Source organism: Melospiza georgiana, chromosome 3 (assembly GCF_028018845.1).
Source record: "Melospiza georgiana isolate bMelGeo1 chromosome 3, bMelGeo1.pri, whole genome shotgun sequence".
In the NCBI taxonomy this organism is placed as follows: domain Eukaryota; kingdom Metazoa; phylum Chordata; class Aves; order Passeriformes; family Passerellidae; genus Melospiza; species Melospiza georgiana.
This window is the reverse complement of record NC_080432.1, coordinates 78,280,670-78,304,918: the sequence shown is the minus strand read 5'-3', so window position 1 is coordinate 78,304,918 and position 24,249 is coordinate 78,280,670. Positions and strand designations below refer to the sequence as shown.

At 38.2% G+C, this 24,249-nt stretch overlaps 1 protein-coding gene across 1 annotated transcript in view; it reads right to left on the bottom strand.

The window, feature by feature from the left end:
- The window catches only part of ROS1 (ROS proto-oncogene 1, receptor tyrosine kinase), a 67,985-nt gene that overhangs the window by 37,135 nt on the left and 6,601 nt on the right, over positions 1–24,249 (bottom strand). Inside the window, exons 5-24 of the mRNA XM_058020934.1 lie at positions 23,499–23,559; positions 22,720–22,868; positions 21,432–21,570; positions 20,751–20,952; positions 20,002–20,078; positions 17,737–17,859; positions 16,595–16,779; positions 15,408–15,505; positions 14,367–14,878; positions 13,560–13,772; positions 12,603–12,713; positions 11,915–12,096; positions 10,768–10,959; positions 6,514–6,614; positions 4,340–4,554; positions 3,790–3,954; positions 3,058–3,219; positions 2,025–2,287; positions 1,145–1,208; positions 361–563 (exon numbers count right to left, since the gene is read on the bottom strand). Coding sequence (XP_057876917.1) covers positions 361–563; positions 1,145–1,208; positions 2,025–2,287; positions 3,058–3,219; positions 3,790–3,954; positions 4,340–4,554; positions 6,514–6,614; positions 10,768–10,959; positions 11,915–12,096; positions 12,603–12,713; positions 13,560–13,772; positions 14,367–14,878; positions 15,408–15,505; positions 16,595–16,779; positions 17,737–17,859; positions 20,002–20,078; positions 20,751–20,952; positions 21,432–21,570; positions 22,720–22,868; positions 23,499–23,559 — 3,417 coding nt within the window. The remainder of the gene's footprint in view (positions 1–360; positions 564–1,144; positions 1,209–2,024; positions 2,288–3,057; positions 3,220–3,789; positions 3,955–4,339; positions 4,555–6,513; positions 6,615–10,767; positions 10,960–11,914; positions 12,097–12,602; positions 12,714–13,559; positions 13,773–14,366; positions 14,879–15,407; positions 15,506–16,594; positions 16,780–17,736; positions 17,860–20,001; positions 20,079–20,750; positions 20,953–21,431; positions 21,571–22,719; positions 22,869–23,498; positions 23,560–24,249) is intronic.

Below are 24,249 nucleotides of genomic sequence, written 5' to 3'. Positions count from 1 at the left end.
AAAGATGTGTCGTGGATTGGCAATATTTTTAGAGAAATCAAAACTATTGTTTCACAAATATCAATTGTTGCTTCCATATTCTTGAAATTAGAATGATGAAAATTAAATTAAATGCGATACAAAATATTAATTTCTTGTATTTACTAGTATGAATTTTAAATTGAACATCTGATAAATATATCTTATGAACAAAGTAGATGTCAGTAAACCATTTATGATTAATAGGAAAACTTTGACAATGGCATACTGTTAATTTTTACTTTTTCAAAAACATAGTTGGCCATAAAATAATCCCAATAATGGTCAAGTAATGATAATTTTCCTAGATTCTCTCAAGTAAAGGAGTGACCAAAGGAGTACCTGAAACATTGAAGCATTCTGTATATCAAGAATGAAAAGAGAATCTTCAGTGAGAAGGTACGCTTTGTCATCATTAGCAATATAACAGATGTCCTTTACATCAGTCTTGGCTGAAAGTTCCCAGATGGTATGACCACTGTCTATGTCAGTAAGAAACAACTTGCTGGCAGAAATAGTTATTAGAGTAGGGATAGGGAAAAGATCTGGAAGGAAAAGAGCACAGCACAATTAACAAAAAAATTCCCATCCTAGATAAACACAGCCATTCATAAGGAAAGCAAGTACAAGATACAAATAAATGTTGGGTATGAACGTATTGTATTTGCAACAGAAAATAAATAAAGCAATGAGATGCCCTCACGTCATGACATTCAAACTACTAAGATATTTTCAGTGGCATTGTGCATAATTACCTAATAAATTTAAGCACAATAAAACAGATTTGGTCATTTAATGACCTTTAACAGCCAAACAAGAAATATATTATAATCTCTAGCAGTAAACAGGTTACAGGTGAAAACCTACTGTTCCATGCTAACCTGGAGTTGCACAAAAAAGCTAATTTAGCATAGTTTTGAGGAAAGGCTTGAAATTCCCAAAATTTAGTCGAATGATAAGGAATCTGTTAATCTTTCATATCAGAAGAGGTAACCATTTCCTCTGTTGTGTTTGCTGTATGTTACATACCATGTCGGAGGCTATTTATCAGACTGCCAAATTCTTGTACTGTCATTTCACCAGCTATTACACACAAGCCATGAGATAGCAACTAAATCATCCATACCTGATGAATTCCTCTCTGCCATGTCGGACAAAGGCCCTGGACCTACAGAGGTGAAGGCCTGCACCTGGGGGACAGGAGATTGATACTTATGTTATCTAACAGCAAAAACGACTGCATTTGAGATCCTGTAGAGCCAATAGAGACAAAACCCCTGTCTGCTCATCTAGGAACATAAGTGTGTGCTCTGTTTGACACAAGGCTACGCTGGTCAGTTCAAAGGCTGCATTCAAGTTGGGACCGTGGCTATGAAGAGAAATTTAACCAGTGGCCCAGAGATTGACAATCCATGCTGCATCTAATAGTTAGAGCTCAAAGGACTCCAGACAGTCTTTTTGTTTCCTTTCCCAGCCTGGAACAATTCCTACTGTTTGCAGACCTTGCAACCAACACGGTGTTCTCTCTTATTAGTATCTGGTCTATTACATGCTCTCTTGTTTTTAACTTGCCTTTCTAGCACACATTTTGTCTGTTTCAAAACTCTTATCCCAATGAAAATATGACTTCTTGACAAGTTTTGGACTGGAAGTCTTTTTCCATGGAAGCCACATGAGTCCCTGACTTTCTCAAACTGTGGCTCTGTTCAAAAGGCCTGTCACTCTCCACCAGACCAGTTGAATCCGTGTTCAACTTGCAGTTTCTAGCAGTGGTTTGGGGAAACCTCTAGAAAAGTTTCTTTTGGGCTTCACCATTTAGTGAACAACGTGATACAAAAAGAAGTTGAACCAGGTATGGATGGGTGAGTCAGCAAATCAGCAGTTCTACAAGCAGAAACCACAAGCTCTTGCCCCAAGCCAAAAAAAACATCTCCCAGGCAAACACATCTGACTGCACAGATAACATCTCCCACCTAGCACGAGACAAGCTTAGTAATTTTTCATACCTGAAACCTTACTGTCAGGTTGGGAAGCACATCCTTGAGAGAAAACTGCATCTGGGTGGGTTTAACATTGCTTTCAATCCACTCCATGAAAGTGGCCGCAGTGCTGCTCTGATTCACTAGCTGATAGTAAACCCTGAACTGCATTAATATTCCATTATCCCTTTCAGGTCTGTCCCACCTGAACTCCACAAGGACTTGCCCATCACTTCCATGTAGGTTATTTTGTAACACATATATTCTAGGGTTCCTAGGGGCTGAAGGAACTGTGTAAAAAAAATAAAGATAAAATACACAGAACAAAATACTCCTGTTAAAACACAAACCCTAACTCATAACTAACTCTACAGAAGATTATCTAAAACTTAATGGTTATTCCTTTCTGTTTTTCATTGATGCAAAGCTATCTGATTTTAACTTGCCTAGCCAAAAGAAAGAGCTGTATAAACAGGAAAAAAAATGCACTCCTGCACAGTGATTGGGACATATCTATTTAGCCAAGTCCTGTATGTAACTATGGGGCTGTAAAAATTTTCACAACACAGAGCATATTCTATTCCCTCTCCTATTCACTTCAAAATCTACTGCATCTCATAAGCTTTCTCAGTGCTTCAGTCACTCAACACTATATTTTAACTAACTTAATTTTGACATGCATAAGAGCAGAAATAAACACTGAAGCAAGACTAAAATGTGCATAGCATTTTTTAAAAATCTACTAAGTGATTAAGATATTGCATGCAGCTTTTCATGTTCATTGTAATGAATTCAGTTTCTCTCTCTTGCTCATAGTCACAGGCACATGCTGGATATATTGCCCTGCATTTTCTGCTCTGAATTCAATTACTTCAATTGTCTGCATTTATGTATGCAATAGATGATTGGCAAAGATACTCGGAAACATGTCCTTGCAACTCTGCCTGCAGCTAACTAGCTCTGAAAGCTGCTCATCCTTCACACCAGGGTTTCACTTGCTGACACCGAGCTGCTCCCAGTACCCATTACACACGAGGAACAGGATGTAAAATTTCAGTACCTCCTTCAGGGGCCCGAAGGGATACAGATGTCATTGGTGCCTTGCCCCAGTATGTGTATGGAGTGACGGTAAAGTCAAAGAGTGCAAATGGTTCCAGCCAACCCACTCGGTAGGATGGCACTGTCAGATTATGGGGGTGAAGGCATCCTTCATTCTCCAGAGGCTGCAAACGAAATTAGACAGAACAAAATAAAGCAAGACTTCCTAACTGCTCAAAAGGCCTTCAGTTTTCCAAAACCCCCTCACCAAACCGGTCACCTAAATCAAAACACAGCTTCTCTTCCTGTGAGTGGTCATTGTTCCACCAGCTCCTGTGGCACTGTAGTGATGGGTAGCCATGTGCCAGCAATCTGCCTTTTGAATTTAAAGTAAAGCTTGCCAAATGCACTACAGTGGTGATGAAGGCTACATTTCACATTCAGGCAAAGCCTGTCCCACTGTCATCTCAGAGGACACTTCTTTCTCTGAGTTACTGTGAGAGGCTTTCTCATGAATTTTTGACCACTGTGATCTCCTTGCCTGACTAGTGCCATCTCTGCCACTAGCCCAGAGCCACTGCTGGCTGCAGTGGTGGAGAAACTGGGCCACTTGCACTGTGTTTGCAATATAGTTTAGTTCTTGACCAATTTTTAAATGTCAAAAAAGAAAATCCTCCATTTCTTTTTAAAAATAGATGTATCAGCAAGTAGATGGAGTAATATATGTAGATAATAGGGAGGGATTGCATCAGTATCCTCACTTGTAGAGCTTTGGATCCCACGCAGTAAAAGACAGTTCCCCATTCCACCTTTGTGGAGGGACTCCAAGTGATGAGGAAACTTGTGGAATTTCCTTTAATTCTGAAAGAAGACTCTGGCACTGAATCCGGAATCACTTTTGGTGTAGAAGAAAAGTTTTCTGTCCATAAACAGAAGAAATAATAATAATCTAAAGAATGTGAGGAATAGGTAGACTATTCAAATGTAGCTTAGAACATGGAAGTAAATCCTGTAAGCCAACATTAAATAGAAACAATAAATAGCAACAGCACATATTCTTTTTATCCATATGTTTACCATAAGCTTTTATAATTGCACATTATCCTGATATATTTATCAGGTGATATATATATACATATATCAGGTATATCTGATATATTTATTAACAAGTTATTAATATATTTATTAATAATTTGGTCTTGTCCTTATCTTTTGTCAAATTACTAAAGAAATTCAAGAATGAAGAATTGCAGGCTGACAGTGAATACCTTTATTGAGGAGTTTAAATAAAGAAAATAATGTACCTGGCAAAGGTTTAAGTGATGCCTGAACAAGGGTGAAGGCTGTAAACTCTGCTGGTTGTGAGAAGGGAATGCTAAGGCTCTGATTGACTTCCTGGACTGTAATGAACTGAAGCCTATTAATCCAGAACAGACGACCACTGTAGTATTCCAGTGCACCCAGAGATATTTCTGAAGTACTCCATGCTGCAAATTCTGTGATGATGGAATTACTGCAACTGTGGAAATGTATGAAATTAGCAAACTGATAGCCCACATGTAGAGGGAACAGATTTATGCAAGGCTTGACATATTGTTAAGTTTCTTATCATTCAAGTTCTTAATACTTATAATTCAAATTCTAAAATGTAGGAGGCAGGAAGTCAAATCAAATTTTTTTTTAAGCTCTTTAAAGAATTTCAGAATATGAGACATCACAGAAAGAACAAAAGGACCTTCATTCCCTTTATTTCATAGGAAAACAATTATAAAGTGGTTTAAAATTCCACTGTATAAATGCAGAAAAATGAGAATTTTGAAAATCAGCCCACCTTTTCTCAGCAATTCCACTGAAACAATGAAGTCTACCTCAGAGCATGGATTCGTTCTACTTCACTAGATCAGGAACCCAGATTTATTTGACCCTGATGGTTTTCTTCCATTATTTACTAATATCTACTAACATTATTCTTCACTGGGATCACCTGTGATTTAATCTGCCTTGCATATCATACGTCAAAACTTACAGGCCTTTTTAGGTCCCAATTTATCTTGGTAAGAGATTAAATATGCTGTAAGAGATGTCATTTTGCCATCTCAGAAATGTCTTTGAGCCCTCCAAATGCCATCCAAAACAAATTCAGAAAAGATTTGACACACCATCCAGGTCCATTAGGCTGAATCACTTCTAATCTCGGTATTCTGTGATGATTTATGGCTGCCAATTTGTTCATAATGGAGCTGTATGTTCCAGCTAAAACTAATCAACATATTTTGATTCTTTAAGTGTTTACTATTAATCATAGCAAGTCTAAAGTTAGTCAGAAATTCCATCCGATTCCACACAAAGCCAGCCTGCAAAATTATGGGCACATGTAAATACAGATGCTGCTCAATTAAGTTTAAGCAATCTAATCTGATACTTGGGAAAAAAAAATTAATATAATCACATTCTCCACATGGAAGGGAGCAAAAACATAGTTTGACAAACTACTACGCATTATACACTTTGCACTTAGAGAAAAACCACCATTTTTCTCAGGGTTTTAGTATATAATCAAGCTAACCCATAAACAGTGTTCTTTATGTTTCGTGTTAATAAACTTTGCCTTTCTGGAGTTATGCTGCCATTTCACGTTCAGGATGATCAAGAAGAAAGCCTGCTGAGTACTGTTTGCTCAGGTGAGAAAGAGGTGTCAGTTCAAGTCCTGAGATTCATGAAAGATGAGCCAGTTACAGAGCTCCAGGCACTTGGGAGCTGTCAAGTGTTGTAAATGCCAAGATAAAACAGACAATAAGCAGCAATTATTTCCTAAAGCCAAGTCTAAAAATTGATGAGCCTGACCTCAGTTCAGCTGAGGTTCTGTACATTGTTTCTCTCACTGTAAAACTGTTACCAACCACCACAATACTTAGTTTGCCATTATCTAGCCATGATCATTAGCGCTTGGTTTTGTTTATTATTAAATTAGTAAATAGTGTGCCCAGCACTGGACTGTGGCATTCACATTCTCTAAAAAAATCCCTTCACCCAGGATTTTTCTCCTGGAAAGCTGAGAAACCTCAGAGAAAAGGAAAACAATTCTTATCTCATTTGCTTCTCCTGTGTTGTGCTTGTGTAGAATGTGTTTGGAGATTGCTTCATTGGATTCTGGGGAGTTGTTTTCACTCATTGGCCAATCAGGGCCAAGCTGTGTTGAGACTCTGGAAAGAGTCACAAGTTTTCATTATTATCTTTTTAGCATTAAGCAAGTATCCTTTCTGTATTCTTTAGTTAGTATAGTTCAGTATTCTTCAACATAATATAGTATTATAAACTAATAAATTAGCCTTCTGAGAACATGGAGTCAGATTCATCATTCCTGCCTTTGTCAGGCCATTTCCCAGCAAATACAAAACTGGACAACATTTTTTTCTTAAAGAGTATGACAAAAACTAGAGAATACAAACTTTCTTATCTCTGCAATACATTTACTTACCCTTCTTTGCAGAGAGAAGCTCTGTATAGGTTCAGATATAGACTATCTTGCACAAGCCAGTACAGAAAACCATAGGTGAGATCCAAGGTTACACCAACCACCTAAAAAAAACAGTCCAGCTAGCAATTGGAACACATCTTCACTTCTGAGATAAGCACCCTTAGGCATAACAGTTGTCTAGACAACATCACGGGTTCCTCTTTATTGGCAAAAACAGCATTACTACCATGAATGTTTATTCTAACACAAAAAGAGATAGCACTAGAAAATAATCAGGTCCTTGGTGGACTCCTATTTATAGCAGCTGATGATTTTCCAGATAACATTTTTTTAACACCTATCACAGTGTTCATCCCTGGAGTATCTGAGTACCTCAGATATGATGGCAATAGCATATCAAGTGCTTAGTGGAAGTACCTGTCAAAATCTCCAAAATACCTCTGGTATTTTAATATTCTTTGTCTGAAACAGGTGGATGATATCCAGTCTGAAAGTCAGAATCACCTTTTGAAAAAAGCATTTCAGGTCTTTTGTCTTTGTTTTCCAGCTTTGACTTTATACATAAACAGTTAAATATTGTATTACTTATGGAAAATAGATGCAAAATTTTAATTCATTTATTTGATTAAGCAGGAAATTTGAATATTTAAATTTTTGTAAATAATTTATTATGAAATAAAGTGGAGGAGGAAACTAAACAATCTTCCTGTTCATTACTTCAATGCTTCATCTTCCTTTAAGGGACATGAAAGATTTGTTATTTCTTTTTAATAGGTTCTAATATTCAAAATAGAGTTTTCTTATTTCTGCAGTAAACAACAGATTCAATACCATATGCAACAGTAATAAAAATCAGATCTTTAATAATCTGTTCTGTGAATAAAAAAGAATTTGCTTCCATAAGTTAGTCTGCTAAACGTTATCAAGTTTAGTCTATTTTATATCATTAGCACAGCTTACAAGTTGTTTGGGGCCTCTCTGAACATGTTTTCCAGCAGCTCTCAAACTTCTCATGCAAACACTAGTCATAACTATTCGCTTATAAGCCTAAATTTCCATTATGTATTTAAGTGGAACAGCCTTTTTTTCCCTAACTCTTCATTAATAAACTGCAGAAGATGATGACAGGAAAGCAAATGCTATATCACTTAGTTGTCTGTTGCTCCTTATGTAATCACATTCTTGACATATTTCTGTTGACGTTGTATGTCAGAAAATCAAGGTTTGAATGATTGCTCCTGTAGGTTGTCCTGTTAAAAATATCTCACAGCGTGTATGTGCCCAAGTGTATATTTAGTCAGTCGTGCTATATTTTATCCCATTTACCTATTCTCCCTCCCATGCTCCACACTAAATGACATCTTCCTGAATTTATGTTGCCATTTTGAACCTTTGGGTCCTTCTTCCTTGCCCCATTTTTTTTTTCTGCAGGTATTACATTTTCCTATAGATGTGTCCATTTTCTTTATCCTGACCCCTGTATCCTCATTATTAAAAGGCAAATAAATATTTGTACTATTCATTTTCAGGAGTTAGGCAGCAGTTTAACACCTCCTTTCTGTGATGCTTCAAAAGCAGGCAAGCACTTCCCAGCTCATGAGAGGTACCAGTTTCTGGGCACAACATTTATTTGTGATGGTGCAGTGTACCCGAACATCATGAGATGCAGGATAAACTTAGCTATTTGAAATACCCTTTGACTAAAAATATTGAAACCACACCTAAAAGGGTCCTGGCCCCACTTCCATATAATGCACTTTGCTGCTCCTCTATAAAATTACTTTTGTTCTATCATACTGTACAGTGTAAACAACTTAGTAAGAGCTTTGGAAAGTCTATGCCAGATCCTAAGTTGGAATAAATCAGAGGAGCTCTGCTCAAATCAATCAAGCTCTGCCAATACACACCAGCTGAGCTAAACAACTGATCAGAAAACAAAATAATTGCCATAGAAGGATTTAGTTCCTGCCAAAGAAATTAGACTTTCAAAGCTCTGCCTTTGTATTTGTTTAGGAAACCTGCCATTTTTACAGTAGGCTCTTCTATTCCTATTCCTAGCATTCAGATTTCAAGCTAAAAGGAAGTACAGCTACAAACTGCTGAAGATCCAGCTGAACAGCAATTCTTTATCAGAAAAACAGATGGCAAATACCAGTAAGAATCACTTACATGGAGAACATTCTTTAACTGTTGGATAACAGTAATTAACTATTACATCTGTACTTTAATACTGAGATAAAACATGCCCTTTTCACATAAAGAGCTTCATTGTGAAAAGAAAATACATATTAGTACCTGTGCAAACATATATTTGCCTCTTGATATTGAAACAGTAACAACCAGCTCAACAATTCCACCATTAAAGAATGTTGTGCTGTCCTTTTTTTTCTGATAGTTTTATTCTGAGATTTATTTTAATAAAGAAACACCTGTCAGCTACAACTGGTCACTTCTCAATCTAGACATTTGTACTTGGCTTTTTGCCTGTGTGCATCACAGCAGGAGGCTGAGTTCAGAAGTCAGTGCACAGATTAGGGCAGCAGAGAAGCAGGAGAGGAGATGTTTGTTTGTAGGAGGTGTGAATAAGTGAATGGTTGAAGGCTGGTATCACTGACATAGAGAAAGGTGCAGAAAAAAAAAATGACAGGACCAGACAAGCAATCCTACTGCTGCCAAGGTTCCTGAAAGCAAGAACAAGAAATTTGAGGTTAGCATGAGGCGATCTAGAGAAGCAAGTAGAGAATCAAAAGAGAAGGGCAAGGAAGTTGAGGTTTGCCACTTAGAATAAAGTGGAACATGTCAGTCCTTTGCCACAGATCATCCAGAAGATTTGTCCAAGTGTGCTGCTGAGCTTGGACAACATATACCTTCCCATGGAGACAGTCCACACCAGCCAGTTTCCACAGAGGGGTAGGGAGACTGGGGCTGGGAGACAGATTGGTCTTTGCAGCACAGACTTTTCTCTCATGTACAAAAGTTTTACAGTTCCTCTGTATGCAGGATTACAATTATAGCAGGTGGCACACCAGAACCTGCCTTCCTTCTTCCCAAGCCCTCATGGAAGTAAAACACCTGTGAGATTAGTGGGCCTTTCAGAATATTAACTTCCTTTCATGGACTAAACAAGGCCTGGCTTTGTTTTATAATCAGAGAAACACCAAATTCTTTTCTTTTGGGGGATGATACAAAGCTAACTAAGAGAAATGGATCTCTAAAACTGGAGAGGGTCTTTAATGGACAATCTGGCTTCAGGTTAAATGGGAGTACAATTTGTATGACAGGTGGAATAACAACAAAGACTGGGGTTTAAAGGAAGGAAGAAAGTGAGGGAGGTAGGGAGGAAAGAATATGCTAAGACCTTGGCAGATCTTTTCATGAGAAGAAAACTCAGTCTCAGAGTTCTTCCATTGTGTAGACAACACCAAATTCCACCTACCAAGAATGAGGTCAAATCTCACATGGTGGCAGAGGCAGGATGGATTTGGAGAAGCTCATCTATGAGGAGGCAGCAGTGAACCAAGTTTTTAAGAGACTTGATAGGACATCTGAGAGGGGTGAATGTAGAAGAAAGGCAGTGGAGAAGTCAGGAGAGATATGGAGGTTGTGCAGGCCTCAGAGCATAACAAAGTGTCTCCAGGTAGGAAAAGGGAGCTACTGATCTTCCACATACTACAGGACCTTTGGTGAGCTATTGGTGGAACTAGCATCTCTATGTTCCCTCTCCTTTCTACTTCTGCATGGGGCCTGTTCTCCACCTAATACAGCTAACACAACAAGTCCCTGTCCCTTTTTTCCTCTGATTGGTGGCAGGTGTGGTACCCTCACCAGCACTGTGGCAGCAGCAGCAAGCTGTGCCAGGCTGCAGCAGGGGCAGATGCCATTCCCCCCCTCTCATCACCACAGGTAAAACCTGTAACAGCGCCTCTGCAACCCAAAATGCAACCCTGGTATCTCTGGCAAGTGCTAAGCCTCAAAACAGGCCCTGTCAGGTCCTGCAAGCTGGGGAACATCACAAAAGAGGCAGGATGCTATGAAGCTCTGGATCCATATTTTGATGTGAAAGACAGAAGTGACCATTAGACTTAAATCATCTGGAAAAAAAGAACCTTTCACATGTGGGAAGGAGTAGCATTACAACCACAATTTTGGCAGCTAATGAACACTGACTATATTCAAGAGATCCAAATACTAAAAGACACACTACCTGTCCACCCCATCTCTCACAGAAAGAAAGAGAAGTAAAAAATCAGTCACCTGTTTATCAGAAAACTGTAGCTGCTCTTGTAGCATGAGGTGCTCCTCTCCATTCAATCTTGTGCTCTCCACTGAGTACATCGTGGCCCAGTACAAATAGCCATTTACTGAATCCACAACTAGATCCCTCACTGGGAACACAACATGAGCTACAACGTCTACATGGCCTCCCCACAATGATTTTCTGTAGATCTAGGGACAAAAGAATTGACTTTAGCATCACATCAGCTATGATCAGCTTAGTGTACATTAGTGACTTTTCCACATCTGTTTATCAAAAGACAGTGCAAGCCTTCAGCTTTCAAAGCCTAAACCTTTTGCAGTCAAAGTAAAAGGATGAAGAATAATGCAAAATTATTAGTTCATTTTTGCCAGAAAGTAACAAAAGGAAAAAGCTGAAATAGCTTTTTCCCTTCGCTTTCCCAGTTTTGGCAGCCTTCTGTCTGACAGAACTTCTCACCCACTTCATATTCACTATTCACAAGTGTAAATGAGGGTGCAAGGCAGTGTGAAATCTGGCCTCCTAGCTCCAGTTTTTAAAACAGCTTCTGACTTTGCACTTACAAGGAATGAAAGGCATAATTTGACAGCACTGCATAAATTAGCACTACAATTTTGAAGTCAGATACCTTTTAAATAATTCACATGTCAGTGTTCCTGATATGAGAGTGTACAAAGTGCAATTGTAATTATTTTTTAACTGCAGTGATCTGCAAAATATCACAGAGCAGAGGTCAACCTTGAAAATCTCTGTGTAAATAAATAGTGCCAAATTTGATTAAAATAAAGTCCATCTACTTCTTGGCTGAGATCAACAGGGCAGCCTCCATTTTTACTATCTTCATTTATTTTCACAATGTTGAATCCAACAAAGCTGTTGATAACATGTTTGATTTGCCTGTTTAGCACCTGGTGAATTCAGTATCCTGCATTAGTGAATGTTAGTGAATATTTTACCCCAAACTTTTTTATAACTGTGGAAAATCACTTAAGTAAAGAAAAGCCTCCTTGTTCTAGACTATAACAGCAAAGGTCCAAATGTATCTCAGGTTGCAAGAAATAGGGATTACTTTCCCAAATATTGCCTTAGAGTCTTTATTGTTGACTTAAGGGATTTTTCTTTTTTAAAAAAGGCAGCTATACCTACCGTATTTGCTTTGCCAGCCCAATACAAGCATTGACCCAACCAATCAAAGGCCAACATCCTTGCATGTCTGACGTCAGACACATAAGCGTTCTCATTGGTACCTTCTCTTTTGTTCAATGTCCAGGTTTGAACTTGCCCCATGGAATTAATCCAATAAAGAGTGTTATTATACCAGTCAAGGTCTTGAAGAAAAAATATATGTTAAGCATTACACAAACATGTAAATTAAAAAAAAACAAACATTGTTTTAAAAAATAAAAAGCAGTCAGGCACTTCAGTTTTTAAAAAATCAATACAAATGCACAGTTAGACTCAGCTAATGTGAAGGTAGATGCTTCCTTACAGGAAATAATGTACATGTATTGTACATATATAGCCCTGATTATTATAAATGTATGACATATATTGGGATGCTGGAGACAGACCTATTTAGTTCAGAGGGTTGATTTTAGCTCTGCTGTAACTGTGGTGATGTCAGAAGGGTTTCACTAAGGATTAGTTTGACTCGTAAAATAGAAGAAAGTGGATGAACCCAAAGTGTTGGCTCAGTGAAGCTGCTGTACTGCACTTCATGACATTCAAGTCTAGAGAACTCTCACCTTTAAGTGCTGTTGGTGAAATTTATGGAGAGCTAACAAATGCCAAAAAGCCTGTAGCAGCAGCAGCGTGCAAATTGTTTAGTATGTACCTGAAACATTTCTTATATGAGGATAGAGGAGTTCTCCTTGCCTGTAGCTATCCAATCGCTGCTTCCAGAGACCCTCAGGCCCCACAGCCAATATATATGGTTCTTCTTCAGCTACAAAGGAAGAAAACTGCAGTTGTGCACACCAGCAAGCAATTTGTCTTAATATTTGTATTTCAATAGCAGCTGTTCCTGTTCCTGGAAAGCTACAAAAGCACCTTTAAAGCTGCCCCTGTCCTAAGGAATAAAGGACAAAGAAGAAATACATGAAAATATCATAATTTGAGAAATTCAGATTCAGGGCATCTTCAGATCCAGAACAATAAGGCAATTTGGAATCCTATTAGATGCTGAAAAATCACTGTGGATTTGGACCTGTCCTTACCAAAGTCAGGTAAATGTCACCCCTAAGCCAGTCCAGCCCCTTAAACTGGAAGATATTTTCCCCTCAGCCTTAGGTTAATTTGGGTGAACGAGGTTTCAAAAACCATTTCAAAGGCATGGAAATCTCAGACATTTTGCACACATCCATTTTCCCTGATTATCTATGCTCAAATCAAGGATTTTCAGCATTTGGTGAACTGCACTTTTCCATGAATTGTCCTTAATCCTCAGGGCATTGCACAAACCACTTCATCATATAAAGTTCTTTACAGAGCAATGAAAAGGGATAACACCTATTTTATTGTATCAAATAATATTTTGATAGAGTATTTGCATTAGAAAAATGTAGATAACTACCAATGTTAATGCATAAATAATATTTAATATTATTCTAGTTTGAAAATCTTACTACTTTAAATAAAAGCAAATTTACTTATCCTGTATTCTTTAATTCTAAGAAAAACCTTTTTGTGCTCTTTATTTTGTAGTCTTTGCCAAAAGTGTGTGCTTCACTAGGTGGAAAGATTTATACACACTTTGTTCTTCATTTTTCCTGTGTGACAAAGCAATTCTCACCTTCTTCTAAAGTTGTACCTCTAAATGACTCTGACCATGGCCCTGCACCAGCAGCAGACACAGCTCTGACTGACACTTCATATGCTGTGAAGCTGGCCAGTCCCTTTACTGTAAGCCTTGTGTTACTAATATTTGAGACAACCCATTCCTCCTCAAATGGGTGCTGAGGCGACACTTTCACATCATAGGTCCAGTTCTGCCAAGCAGATAAACCTGTGTGAAGCAAACAATTGTGTGAGTACAGAGTAAATTGCTGTAACTGGTGATACACAACCTTTGAGAAAGATGTATATTGGAGACTCCTTTCAAAAATGCCAATAGAGTGGAATTAAGAAAGGGATAGATTAAATCCCCTCTGGCCCCATGTTTCAATTCCCCATGAAGAATGACATTAGAACAAAAATTTTCCTTGGCCAGGAGATTTTCTGGTATTCAAAGATACATGCACAGAGGGTAGAAACCATAGCACAGTCATCGATCAAAAGTCATTACTTCTCTGCCATCCATTTCCTATGTGATACCAGTACCGAGCATTACTGCTACTCCATAACATACTTAAGATCAAGTTTTGCTTAAAATCCTTGCATGGGGCATATGAGTTGCCAACACACACTTGTGTTAATTTAGACAATTTAGCTCTTTTACTGGCAAATTACAGGCTAAATTTTTGAAGCAGAGGCAATTCCATAACTTCCATCCATATCTGCAATTGATATCACCAAAGTCTAAATCAAGAAAAGGGAAACCAGAAATTACTTCTGTAGAAAGAAAAGAAATGGGCCTTCAGGGATAATCAGCTGAACTTACTGCTTCCAATGCTGTGTTCAGGAGGTCTCCAGCTGATCACAGCTTGGTCCAATCCAAATAGAACCGTGACAAGACGAGGAGCAGTTGGTAAAGGAAAAGGCTGAGTTGATGGTCCATAGAAAACCAAGTTGCCAATGCCAAAGTACTCTGGGTACTCGAAATTGCAGTCCACAATGTACTCATTGAAGCTAGAACTTCCCACTGGAGAGACCTCCTCACGGAAAACTGCCGAGCCATCTGTGACTGTAAATGTGTTATCCTCATAAACAAAGCTTTCCATGTCATTAAATCGCACGTGTGATCGCAGCGTGTGAAACTCTGAACCATCAAGAAAACCTGACACAAACGCCTGCTCTGTTTTGTTGAAGAAAATGAGTCTCTTAGATTGGAAGTTGATTGTGAAGGTTCTCAGAGCACTGGATCTCACCACTGGTGAAGCTGCAGAGGCAGTGCCAGGAACGAGTGGAAGGTTTGCTCTGTATATGCCATCCTCCAGGAGACAGAAGATATAACTGGCCACAGAGCAAAATAAACTCAAATAACTACAGTGCAAGAAGTCTGCAAAGCCACAAATATTTTAGCAGCTAAGACATGTGCCTGTCTTTATGAACAATAGAAAAATACTTTTGGCAGTATTAGTACATATATACTGGGGGAGTAGACACATCAGTTTTTACCTTCTGGGAATTTTGCATAGCAGATTATTGGAGAATATTTTTCTATAATACCTTAAATGCTAAGCATGAACATTTCAAATTCATAGAGCTTTGTATTCATAAAAGCATGAAATTTCTGAAACTCAAATTTCTTGTTTGGAAAAGCTTTATCTCTTCTGCTAACCCCCTAAAGAAGAAAATGCACAAAACAATACTGCATGGCATCTGTCTTGTTCCAGTTGTTTTGTAACTTGTTATTTGTTGCTCTTTTGTTTTGTTAACTAAAGTGCTTGAAACAGGAACCTAGATGACTAATGAAGTGGAGAAAATTAGAGAGGAGCTTTATAGCACCTTTGGCACCAAGTGCCCAAAGGACTTCACTTACCCATTATAGGGATCAGCTATAACCTTCCTAGGGGATGTCACGTAAAGAGGAGTGACGTCTTCAGCTACCGTGCAATTCTCTAAGTGGCAGACATGTATCTGGGGAATGAGAAGAAAAATGGGTGATGCATTCATAGGGTGTTTGCTAATGAGCAGACAAGCTGACCTGAGATTTCTTCAGGGGATGGAGAGAGTGAAACACCTCTCCCACAGTTCTAGGTCCTTCTGGGCTCCTGAGTGTCCAGTCAGTCAAGGACAACCCTTGTACACAAAGCCACGACAGCTTACCCTGAAGCTGTCAGTCATGCCCATAAGCTGGAGGGAAAATTGGCTATCCAACTGCCTATACTCAATTTGAAGGGTATAGGCAAACTGTTCTATGAAATGATCTGGCAGGGAAGGGAAGTGCTTTTCTGGTCCTGGAAGGAATACCTTGGAATTCAGACATCTCTGCCACCGGTCTGTTAATCTACAACTCATTTCTATCTTTTCATCACTACTGCTTTTCCTGTTCCCTCCTCCCTGTGCAGTAAGCAAAAGATCAAACATGGCAAGAGGATTAAAAGAATAAAAATCCCCCACTCACCATTATGGGTAGGTTTCTAGTCCTTTGTGCATTAGAGGATTACATGGGTACATGCAAAGTCTGACCATTAGTGTAACTGATGTTTTATGGGTAGGAAATCTAGTGCAGGGTTAATCTCCATTTTCACTTTAAATTGAAGCAGCTGTAATCTGAGCTGTTGCTATTGTATGAAACATTTAACATATTTTGTCAATTATGACAGATGGCAAAAAATCGCTATCTAGTTATCTGACCACCTCCTGAGGCCGAGTAGGAAATGAACAGAGTAGATGGGTAACCACGAGAAGCAGTGTGCCAATACTGGGTATGAGGAGGATCAGGAGGGTGTGAAGGCAGTCTCAAAACCAAATTAAAACCAAAACACTTATGTCCTAAGGAGAAAAATAAGGCAAGGAACCAGAGTTCCACATAGGGTGTTTACTTTAAATACGACCTGATAGTCAAGACTTTCTTATTTTTTAAATTACTAATATGTGAATATTAATGTTGTATTAAAATATGTTTTTGTAACTATATTTTGTGCATAAATATCTATACATAATAAAATTTTTCTCATGTAAAATTAATCGTGTAGTGGTTCAAATGAAGCGCTAGAGCATTACCTTTTCATTCATGACAAAGTATATCTTCTGGTAAAGCCAGTCTACTGAGATGGACACAATATTCCCCCAGCCAGCGTAAAAGAGCATAAGGTTGGATACATCAGACATATTTGCAACTCCTTTCACCCAGATAGAATTCCCTTCAGAAAAATAGACAACTTGCTGATAAATATTCACAGAAATACCTAAAAATAGAAAGATATGTGCACACAGATAAAATAAGAAAGTTTCCATTTTTCAGTTAATTTTTCTACTTGCCTTGAAAATATGTATTTTTCAGTCTGCAACCCACCATCATCATCAGAGAAAAGTTAACTGTTTTTTCTCCTCACTTCTAGTCTTCTTTCAGATAATAAGAAAACATTCCCATTTGCTTTGTAAGTGATAATATTATAGAGAATTGCCCTTCAGAAAGGTAATCAAAGAGAGAACATGTAATATGCAAACTGACACTGATTGCCCCTCTACAGGTCAAACAGATGCAGCTGGCATCTCCTCACAAAGCACCACTCACTCTAGAATTCAAACTTGACATAATCTGTGCCACCTCTGCACTATCCAAGGCTATTTGGTCAGGGGCAATGTTCTTTCTCTGGAGTCTTTGTGGCTCTGAGAAATCTGGTAGATAAATTCAGATTTCCACACTGTCACCAAGGACCAGTGTAGGTAAGAAACATTGGAGTGGTGAGTAATTTGAGATAGCATGGTTATCTGGTGACTCCGGCTGCTAAATACCTCATTAGTATGCTAACACATGAGCACTATATTTTAGAACTTGGCATTATTTTATCCAGAAGTTCAAATCACTTCATTTCCCCGTATTCACATTGAGAAAAATTAGATATCAATCGCAGGGAAACGTGGATTCATCTTTCCTCAATTTAGATACCTACAAAGTAAAAAACGAGCCAGCTGCCTAGATACTGTGGAGAAACAGTTGCACTGGGGTGAACCATTTATCGCTTCCTAATGCCTGTCGCTTCAAATACATCACATCATGTCCTCAAAGTTCCTATTTCTCCTGATTGACTATAAAGGGAGACTAGACACTGTCTCAAGCCATGTGAGATGCATTCTTTCCTTGGTGTAAAGAGGTCTTAGTGGCACTTGACAGAAAAGGAGAGAGCCCAGTCTGATTTTACCTGTGATGTTGTGGTGTATAGCACCATTCGGCAGGCACTGAGCAGCTTCGACGAAATGTCCTGTGTATCTCTTCCTTAAAGACTCTTTTCTGGATAGGAAGAGCCATGCTGCTTTTTCCTTAACTGGCAAGCAGAGAAATTCAGAATTTAGATGACCACAGCACATGGCTAACTCAGATGCATCCTTAATAGCCATGCATGTGTGCCCAAATGTACATATGTCTGTATGTATCCTTACATTAGCAGTGACAGACCAAAACTTAAACCCTTTGAGTGCTGACAGTTATTAACCAATGGAGTTATTAACCATTACAGTTGATTCTGGCTCCTCACACAGGGTGAGAACAGGCCATGTGAATTTCACACCATCATTCCTCCAACAATAGACAGTTCCCTAGGGAGGGAAAGTCAGCTGGAGCAAATGAAGCCTTACTGACTCGAGGAAATAAAGGCACTAAGACACCCATGTGACTTCAAGATCCAGCAGAAATAGGACATTTAACCCCTCTGGACTTTGAAAACCCCAGTCAAACTAAAATATTATCTCAGAGAGCTAGAGAAAAGCAAGCCAAGTATGTTTATGCATTTTATTGTAATGATTAGTGATTTATTCAAAAAACAAGTACCTATTACAGATACAGAAGATAATGGAATAATATCATCTGTTTCAAAGGTGATAAACTGACTATTTTTTTTCTAATAAAGTCACAGAATTTAAAGTCAACAATGATAGTTTTGGTCAAATAAACTGATTTCATGCTTATAAAGGCCCATGTGATTTACATGAAAACCTCTGCAGTAAATCTATACCTTCTGTCTGGTCTATACATAGACCTGGGGAAGATAGCTTGCCTCGCTTCTGAATCTCAGATCCTTGGAAATCTAGCACACACCTTGTTAAATTGATTGTTACCTTCATTTTTAAAGATGGTGTATTATTTCAAGTATGATTTTGGCTAATTTCCATCAGCAAACAATCCTTCCCTTTTTTTTCTCCTCTCCAGCTTAAGCAGCTGTCTGCAATCAGATATCATTTCCTCATATGGATATCACAAAACTGTGATCAAATGCTGTCTTAATTTATTCTGATAATCTGCATAGATTGAGCTGTGTGAATTTCTCACATGATGCACTGTGAGTAGTTTCAATAATGATGCTTTCAGAGCAAAGTACAAGAGGCCAATATTACCTTTTTATCTCTTTTCAAGCAATGTTTCTTGCAATCTACAGCAGAAATCAGATTCTGTCCCCGACCCTTGTCGGGGCTCAGATCTACACAGCTCAGTGCCTGATGCAGTAGCACCATTTCTGGACATGATGCATGACAAAAGGCTGTTCCTGTTCATGTTAGCACAGAGAGAAAGTATGTGCCTGTGCAATTCAGGGGGAAACAACTGAAATTTTATGTGGTGACTAGTAAGGGGGTGGAATGGCTCCCCATCCCCATCAGGTGGGGGTTTCAGGGGCTATGGAGTTTGTTTTCTTGTTTGTTTTCTACCTTAAATTAATTGTTTGCCAATTGCATTGACATAGTAAACACAGTCTGGACTTTTCAAAAATGATACAAATATTTATAACTCAGGGTCAGCCAACCCTAGAGCAAATCTCTGTGGAGCTATAAGTAAGGAAACATCAGTGTGTCTGAGCTAATACAGACAAAAAAACCCAACAACAATATTTTAAAAAGCACTAGAGAAGCAAGTTCAATGTCTCTAACCAATGGCAATTCAGAGACAGTCTTGAAGTGTTTTCATAAAGCTGAAGCATTTCCAGGTGTTTGACAACGGAATCTTATCATGAGAAGGGAAGTCTTTTATTTTCTTTCCTAAAAGAACATTTTGATAACATTGATTTCACTCTTATTTGTGTTCTATCTCAACATATGCCTTTCTCTGCCAATTAATTGATAATTCTGCAATTCTTTGAGTAATAGCTATAGTGCATCATTACCTTCAATATTAATTAGTTGATGTAATAAAACAAATATCTCCATGAAAGAGCAAAAGAAAAGTTGGTATGATTTCACACACTTGGCTTGAGATAATTGAGAATTTTTGACAAACAAGTTTCACATTAAGTGATCATTTCCATGCTATGATGCCTTATCGTGTCCACAGCTGGAGAGCAGGACCTCCCTCTGATGTGCTATTGACTCCCCAGTGTACAACTCCTTGATATGTTCACAGCCTAAATATTTGTACTCCTGCCAGGAATGTGGCAGGCCAGGGAACACAGTTTGTCCCCAGGACTCTGCTGCTCCTTTACCTTTAATTGCCAGGGTTGTGATGTTGGCTTCAGCAGGGGGTCCAGCACCGACCTCGTTAACTGCCACAATACTGAACCTATGGCACACCAAAGAGACAGGTTTGGTTGGCAGGTTCCTTTTGAAAGATTGCCTGAGAAACATTTTATCCAGCTGGGAAGCTGCTACAGAAGTGCTTGACTTTCAGAAAATGCCTGTTTAAATATAATGCTCTGGGGAAATTCAGAATAAAAACAAAACCAACCAAAGTCTGAATTGTTCAAAGGCAAAACAACAACATGATCTTCTAAATTTCAATTCAAAATATATTTGCATACTCAGAAGAACAACTCAACTTCATTTCAAAGGAAAATCTGTATTTACCAGTACAAGCAGAATGCTGACCTCTGCATTTAATAAAAATGAAGGCATTTTTCTAGATGCTTACAGGACTAGAGAAGACCCCTCTATCTTTCTCCCACTATACTAAAAACATGCCACACAAGCCGAAAAAATTAAAAACATCAACTAAGAAAATGAAGCCTCCCAGCCCTATATACTGGTGCTTTTCCTTCCTCACCATCTGAGTTCTGCAAAAGCAGCCAAGCTACCTGGGGTAACTCTGTTACCTCAAGGAAGGCGCCCTTGCTTTTGGCAAGGATGTAAGTAAAGAGCACAGTTGTGCAGAAGTGGCATTAAGGCATACTTGGTGCTATCTGGGCAAGAAGTGTGACCTCATGCCTGGCCACGTTGGTATCTTTTATTTTTGTACCTGTAAGTGGTGTTTGGGAAGGTGGAGTAGAACTGAAAGCTGTGCCCTCTTGAGGCTCTCAGCAATTCATGATTCTCGCTGGTCAGGAGCAAGTTATATCCGATAATCAATCCGTTCGGAAAAAGTGGTGGAGACCAACTAACTTCAACAGTGTTTGGACTTGAACTCTGAATGTCTTTAATGACAGGAGCTGTTGCAGGAACTGCAAGAGAGAACTATCTGACTCTGGTACTTGATTAAGACATTAATTTATCTTGATTTTTAAATCTATTTTTAGGTTTCACTCCTGTTAATTCATTTATACGCCAACAAATATTATAAGGGACAGTTAATATTTCAGCAACATTTCAGGGGTTTTTTTAATGTCCATGAAAACAGGAGTGTGTTTCAATCAAATACATGCATATTTATTTACAAAAGTATCCCATGTGCCCTCACAATTTTGTCCATGTTTCTGTGCTTGTTTTTAAAACCAAAGGCAGGGAGAACTACTAAATCTTCTAGGTCAAACAAAAAGAACCTAAAGTTTTTTTTAGTTTTGTTTTCTGCAGCTGCCCAAGAGACAACATACATGTGATTCTAAAGATTAGACACCCATGTCTTCTGCCAAAGAAACAACAATGAAACTCAAATGTTTCTGTTAAGGTCCTGAAAGATGGAATTAATAGCGCAATTCATTACCTCCAAAAGCATGTGTCCGGTAGCTGGGGCTAGGTGGAGAATGGAGCTGCAGCTGAGATGTAATGATCCAAACCACTTGAAACACGTATTCCGTGAAGGCCTGAAGGTCTTTGACAGTATATGAAGTTTCAGATACTACCTAGATTAATGCACAAACACAACTGAGCTTGTTCTTCCTCCAGCTACGGCTACTTTCATGAGGGCAAAAGAGGTCTCATACAACAATATACATATTTCAGGATAGAAAAGGGCAGCATTGTAAGTTTAATTAAGAGGGAATTCTGAAATTTATTTGCAGCATAGACATTGATTTTTCCATCTCTTCAGAACATTTTCTCTTCTCTTTCCTCAAAACACAGCACCAAATCCCAGTAGATCAAAGGATTGATGCAACATAATAGTAAGTTTTAAGAAAAAAGTTAAAAGAAAAAGCTGAAATAGTAGCATGTTACAAGCAATGTATTTTAAACGTATACCACAAGTTTCAGGTACAAAGGATCCTAGTTACACTGAAATATTTATTGTCTGAAGTAATTGCTCCCTATTATTTCATCAATGATTCATTCAGAGTAACTTCCTGCTTAGCAAATTATCTTTACCTTTGATTTGTGGCACCAACTTGTCATGCCCTGTAAATTGGTCCAATAGAGATGATGGCAAGATAACAAGTGTACAGCTGACGCAAAAGAACAAATTATGAGAATAACTCTACTGAGTCAGAACAAAGGTCTTTCTAGCCAAGTATTGTGCTTTGACAAGAACCAAAAAGAGTTCTCTAGGGAAAGGTGTTTAAAAAAAAAAAAAAAAGAGAAGAAAGCCTACAGCTATATTTCTCCTGAATATTCTCATTGGCTTTTCACACGCATGACTCAACATGAAACAATGGGAATATTTGCATTTATTAGAACTCGATTTTTTTCTTCTGCTAATTTTTCCAGTCACTTCTCAAACCCGATTTAGTAATTTCAGCATTTTTAATATTCAGGAGTTTAAATTTAGCAATTTAACATTCACACGTGCCAGGAAGTAGCTGAACATTTCAACTACCCATTCAGTGAGGAAATACATCTTGCTAGTTTCCATCAAGGTCCCTAGTTCTTGTGCTGGAGGAAATGGGGAATCATCCACTGCTTCTCAGCTTCCCCCTACCACTCATGATTTTGAAAATCTCTTTCATGTACCTATTATCCAATATCTTAAAAAAAAAAAAAAAAAAAAAAAAAAAAAAAAAAAAAGAGCAAAGAAGAGCCAATTTCCTTGCAAAGTAAAAGGATACGCCCTCTCTTACCTCTGTGTACCTCCAGTCACCAGGGAGTTTGTTGAACTTCCACTGGATAACATATTTCACCCCAGAGATGTTAGCTGCCTTCCACCCTAATGTGACACTGTGGTTTCCAATGACAGACACAAATGGTGCGCTAGGTTTGTTCAAGTAGCCTGAAGGGAAAATACAATATAACAGTAAGAAATAATCTTTCATGGCAATTCCTGCATCTTAAAAGGTAAAAACCTTTTACCTCACACACCTAAAAGCTGTTTTTATATGTTTTATAAAAACATATAAAAGAATATATTATTATATAAAAGAATATATTAAATGTTGCTGAGTAACTTGCATGGCATTTTAAAGACAAAGACAGTTTGATAAGTCAGACAGCAATGGGCCAGGTTCAATGTGAGCAGTTGCGACTCCTATCCCATACTTGTGTAAGTGCATTTTTAGTTACAGCTACTTATTAAAATTTCTCTGAAAAGAAACATAGAGAAGGCATGAGAGACTTTTGAAAATATTTTCAAGGGGACTATTTCAATAGCACTCTATTGGCCCAAAGTATCATCTTAAACAGTTGAGACTGGATTCAAAAAGTCTCATGTCCATGAAAGGGAGGGAAAAATGTTTTACTCCAAGATAAACTTCAGTGTATTTGTTAAAAGAAAAAAAATAGTAGTTTTCTGATTAATGAAAGTACTCAAGACTTTCCTATTTCTCAAATAAATCCAGATCATAGAACAAGACTAAGAATTTATCAGACTGCCAGTTGGACACAGGACTCTATTCAGACTTACTTAGTGCTTCATCTCCATATGCATCCTCTGCACAGCTACAGCCAAACTTACAGGAAACTGTCTGTGTAAGGTACAGAACTCACTGGTTAGCACTGTGTGAAGGGAAACTTCCTTCCAGAATCATGCAGACATATTTTAAATACATACAAATTCTGTGGACATTTTGCATATGCACAAATCCAGCGGAAATAATTATATTAAATCTAAAAAATTGCACTACCATGAACTCACTCCAAAGATTTTCTTGAGAGACTTTTCATCAATTCACTGGGCCCTGAATTACAGGTTTCCTCCTTACACACTGTTCCTTTGTGGAAAGCATGAACATGGGGCTGCATTACAGCTGGAAATACACTTCAGTGATGACCATGGAGTTAAGAAGACAAGGTTTTTGACTAATTACTAATATATTCCACATGTTGCATTCCACCCTTTCCTGCTTCATGTATTCCCTATGAATGAGGCACATTCCTACGATGTATTTCCAGTGAATTTTCAAAATAGCTGAAATCAGCAATTTTTTATAACAGCCATGCCTAATTCACACTTCCTTTTCAGCAGCTACTCCTTCTGTTACAGTTGTGCCTACAAGCTGCAAATATAACAAATACCCCAGGGCAGTGAGCTCTACACCGGCATCTTAAGAACAGAAAATTCCTGAGTTTTCTGAGTAGGGAAGATAAATACAGTGTCATCCTGCTTTTTTTGTAGAGAACTTAAGAAGAAGTAGAAACATGTTCTAGGTGGGTCT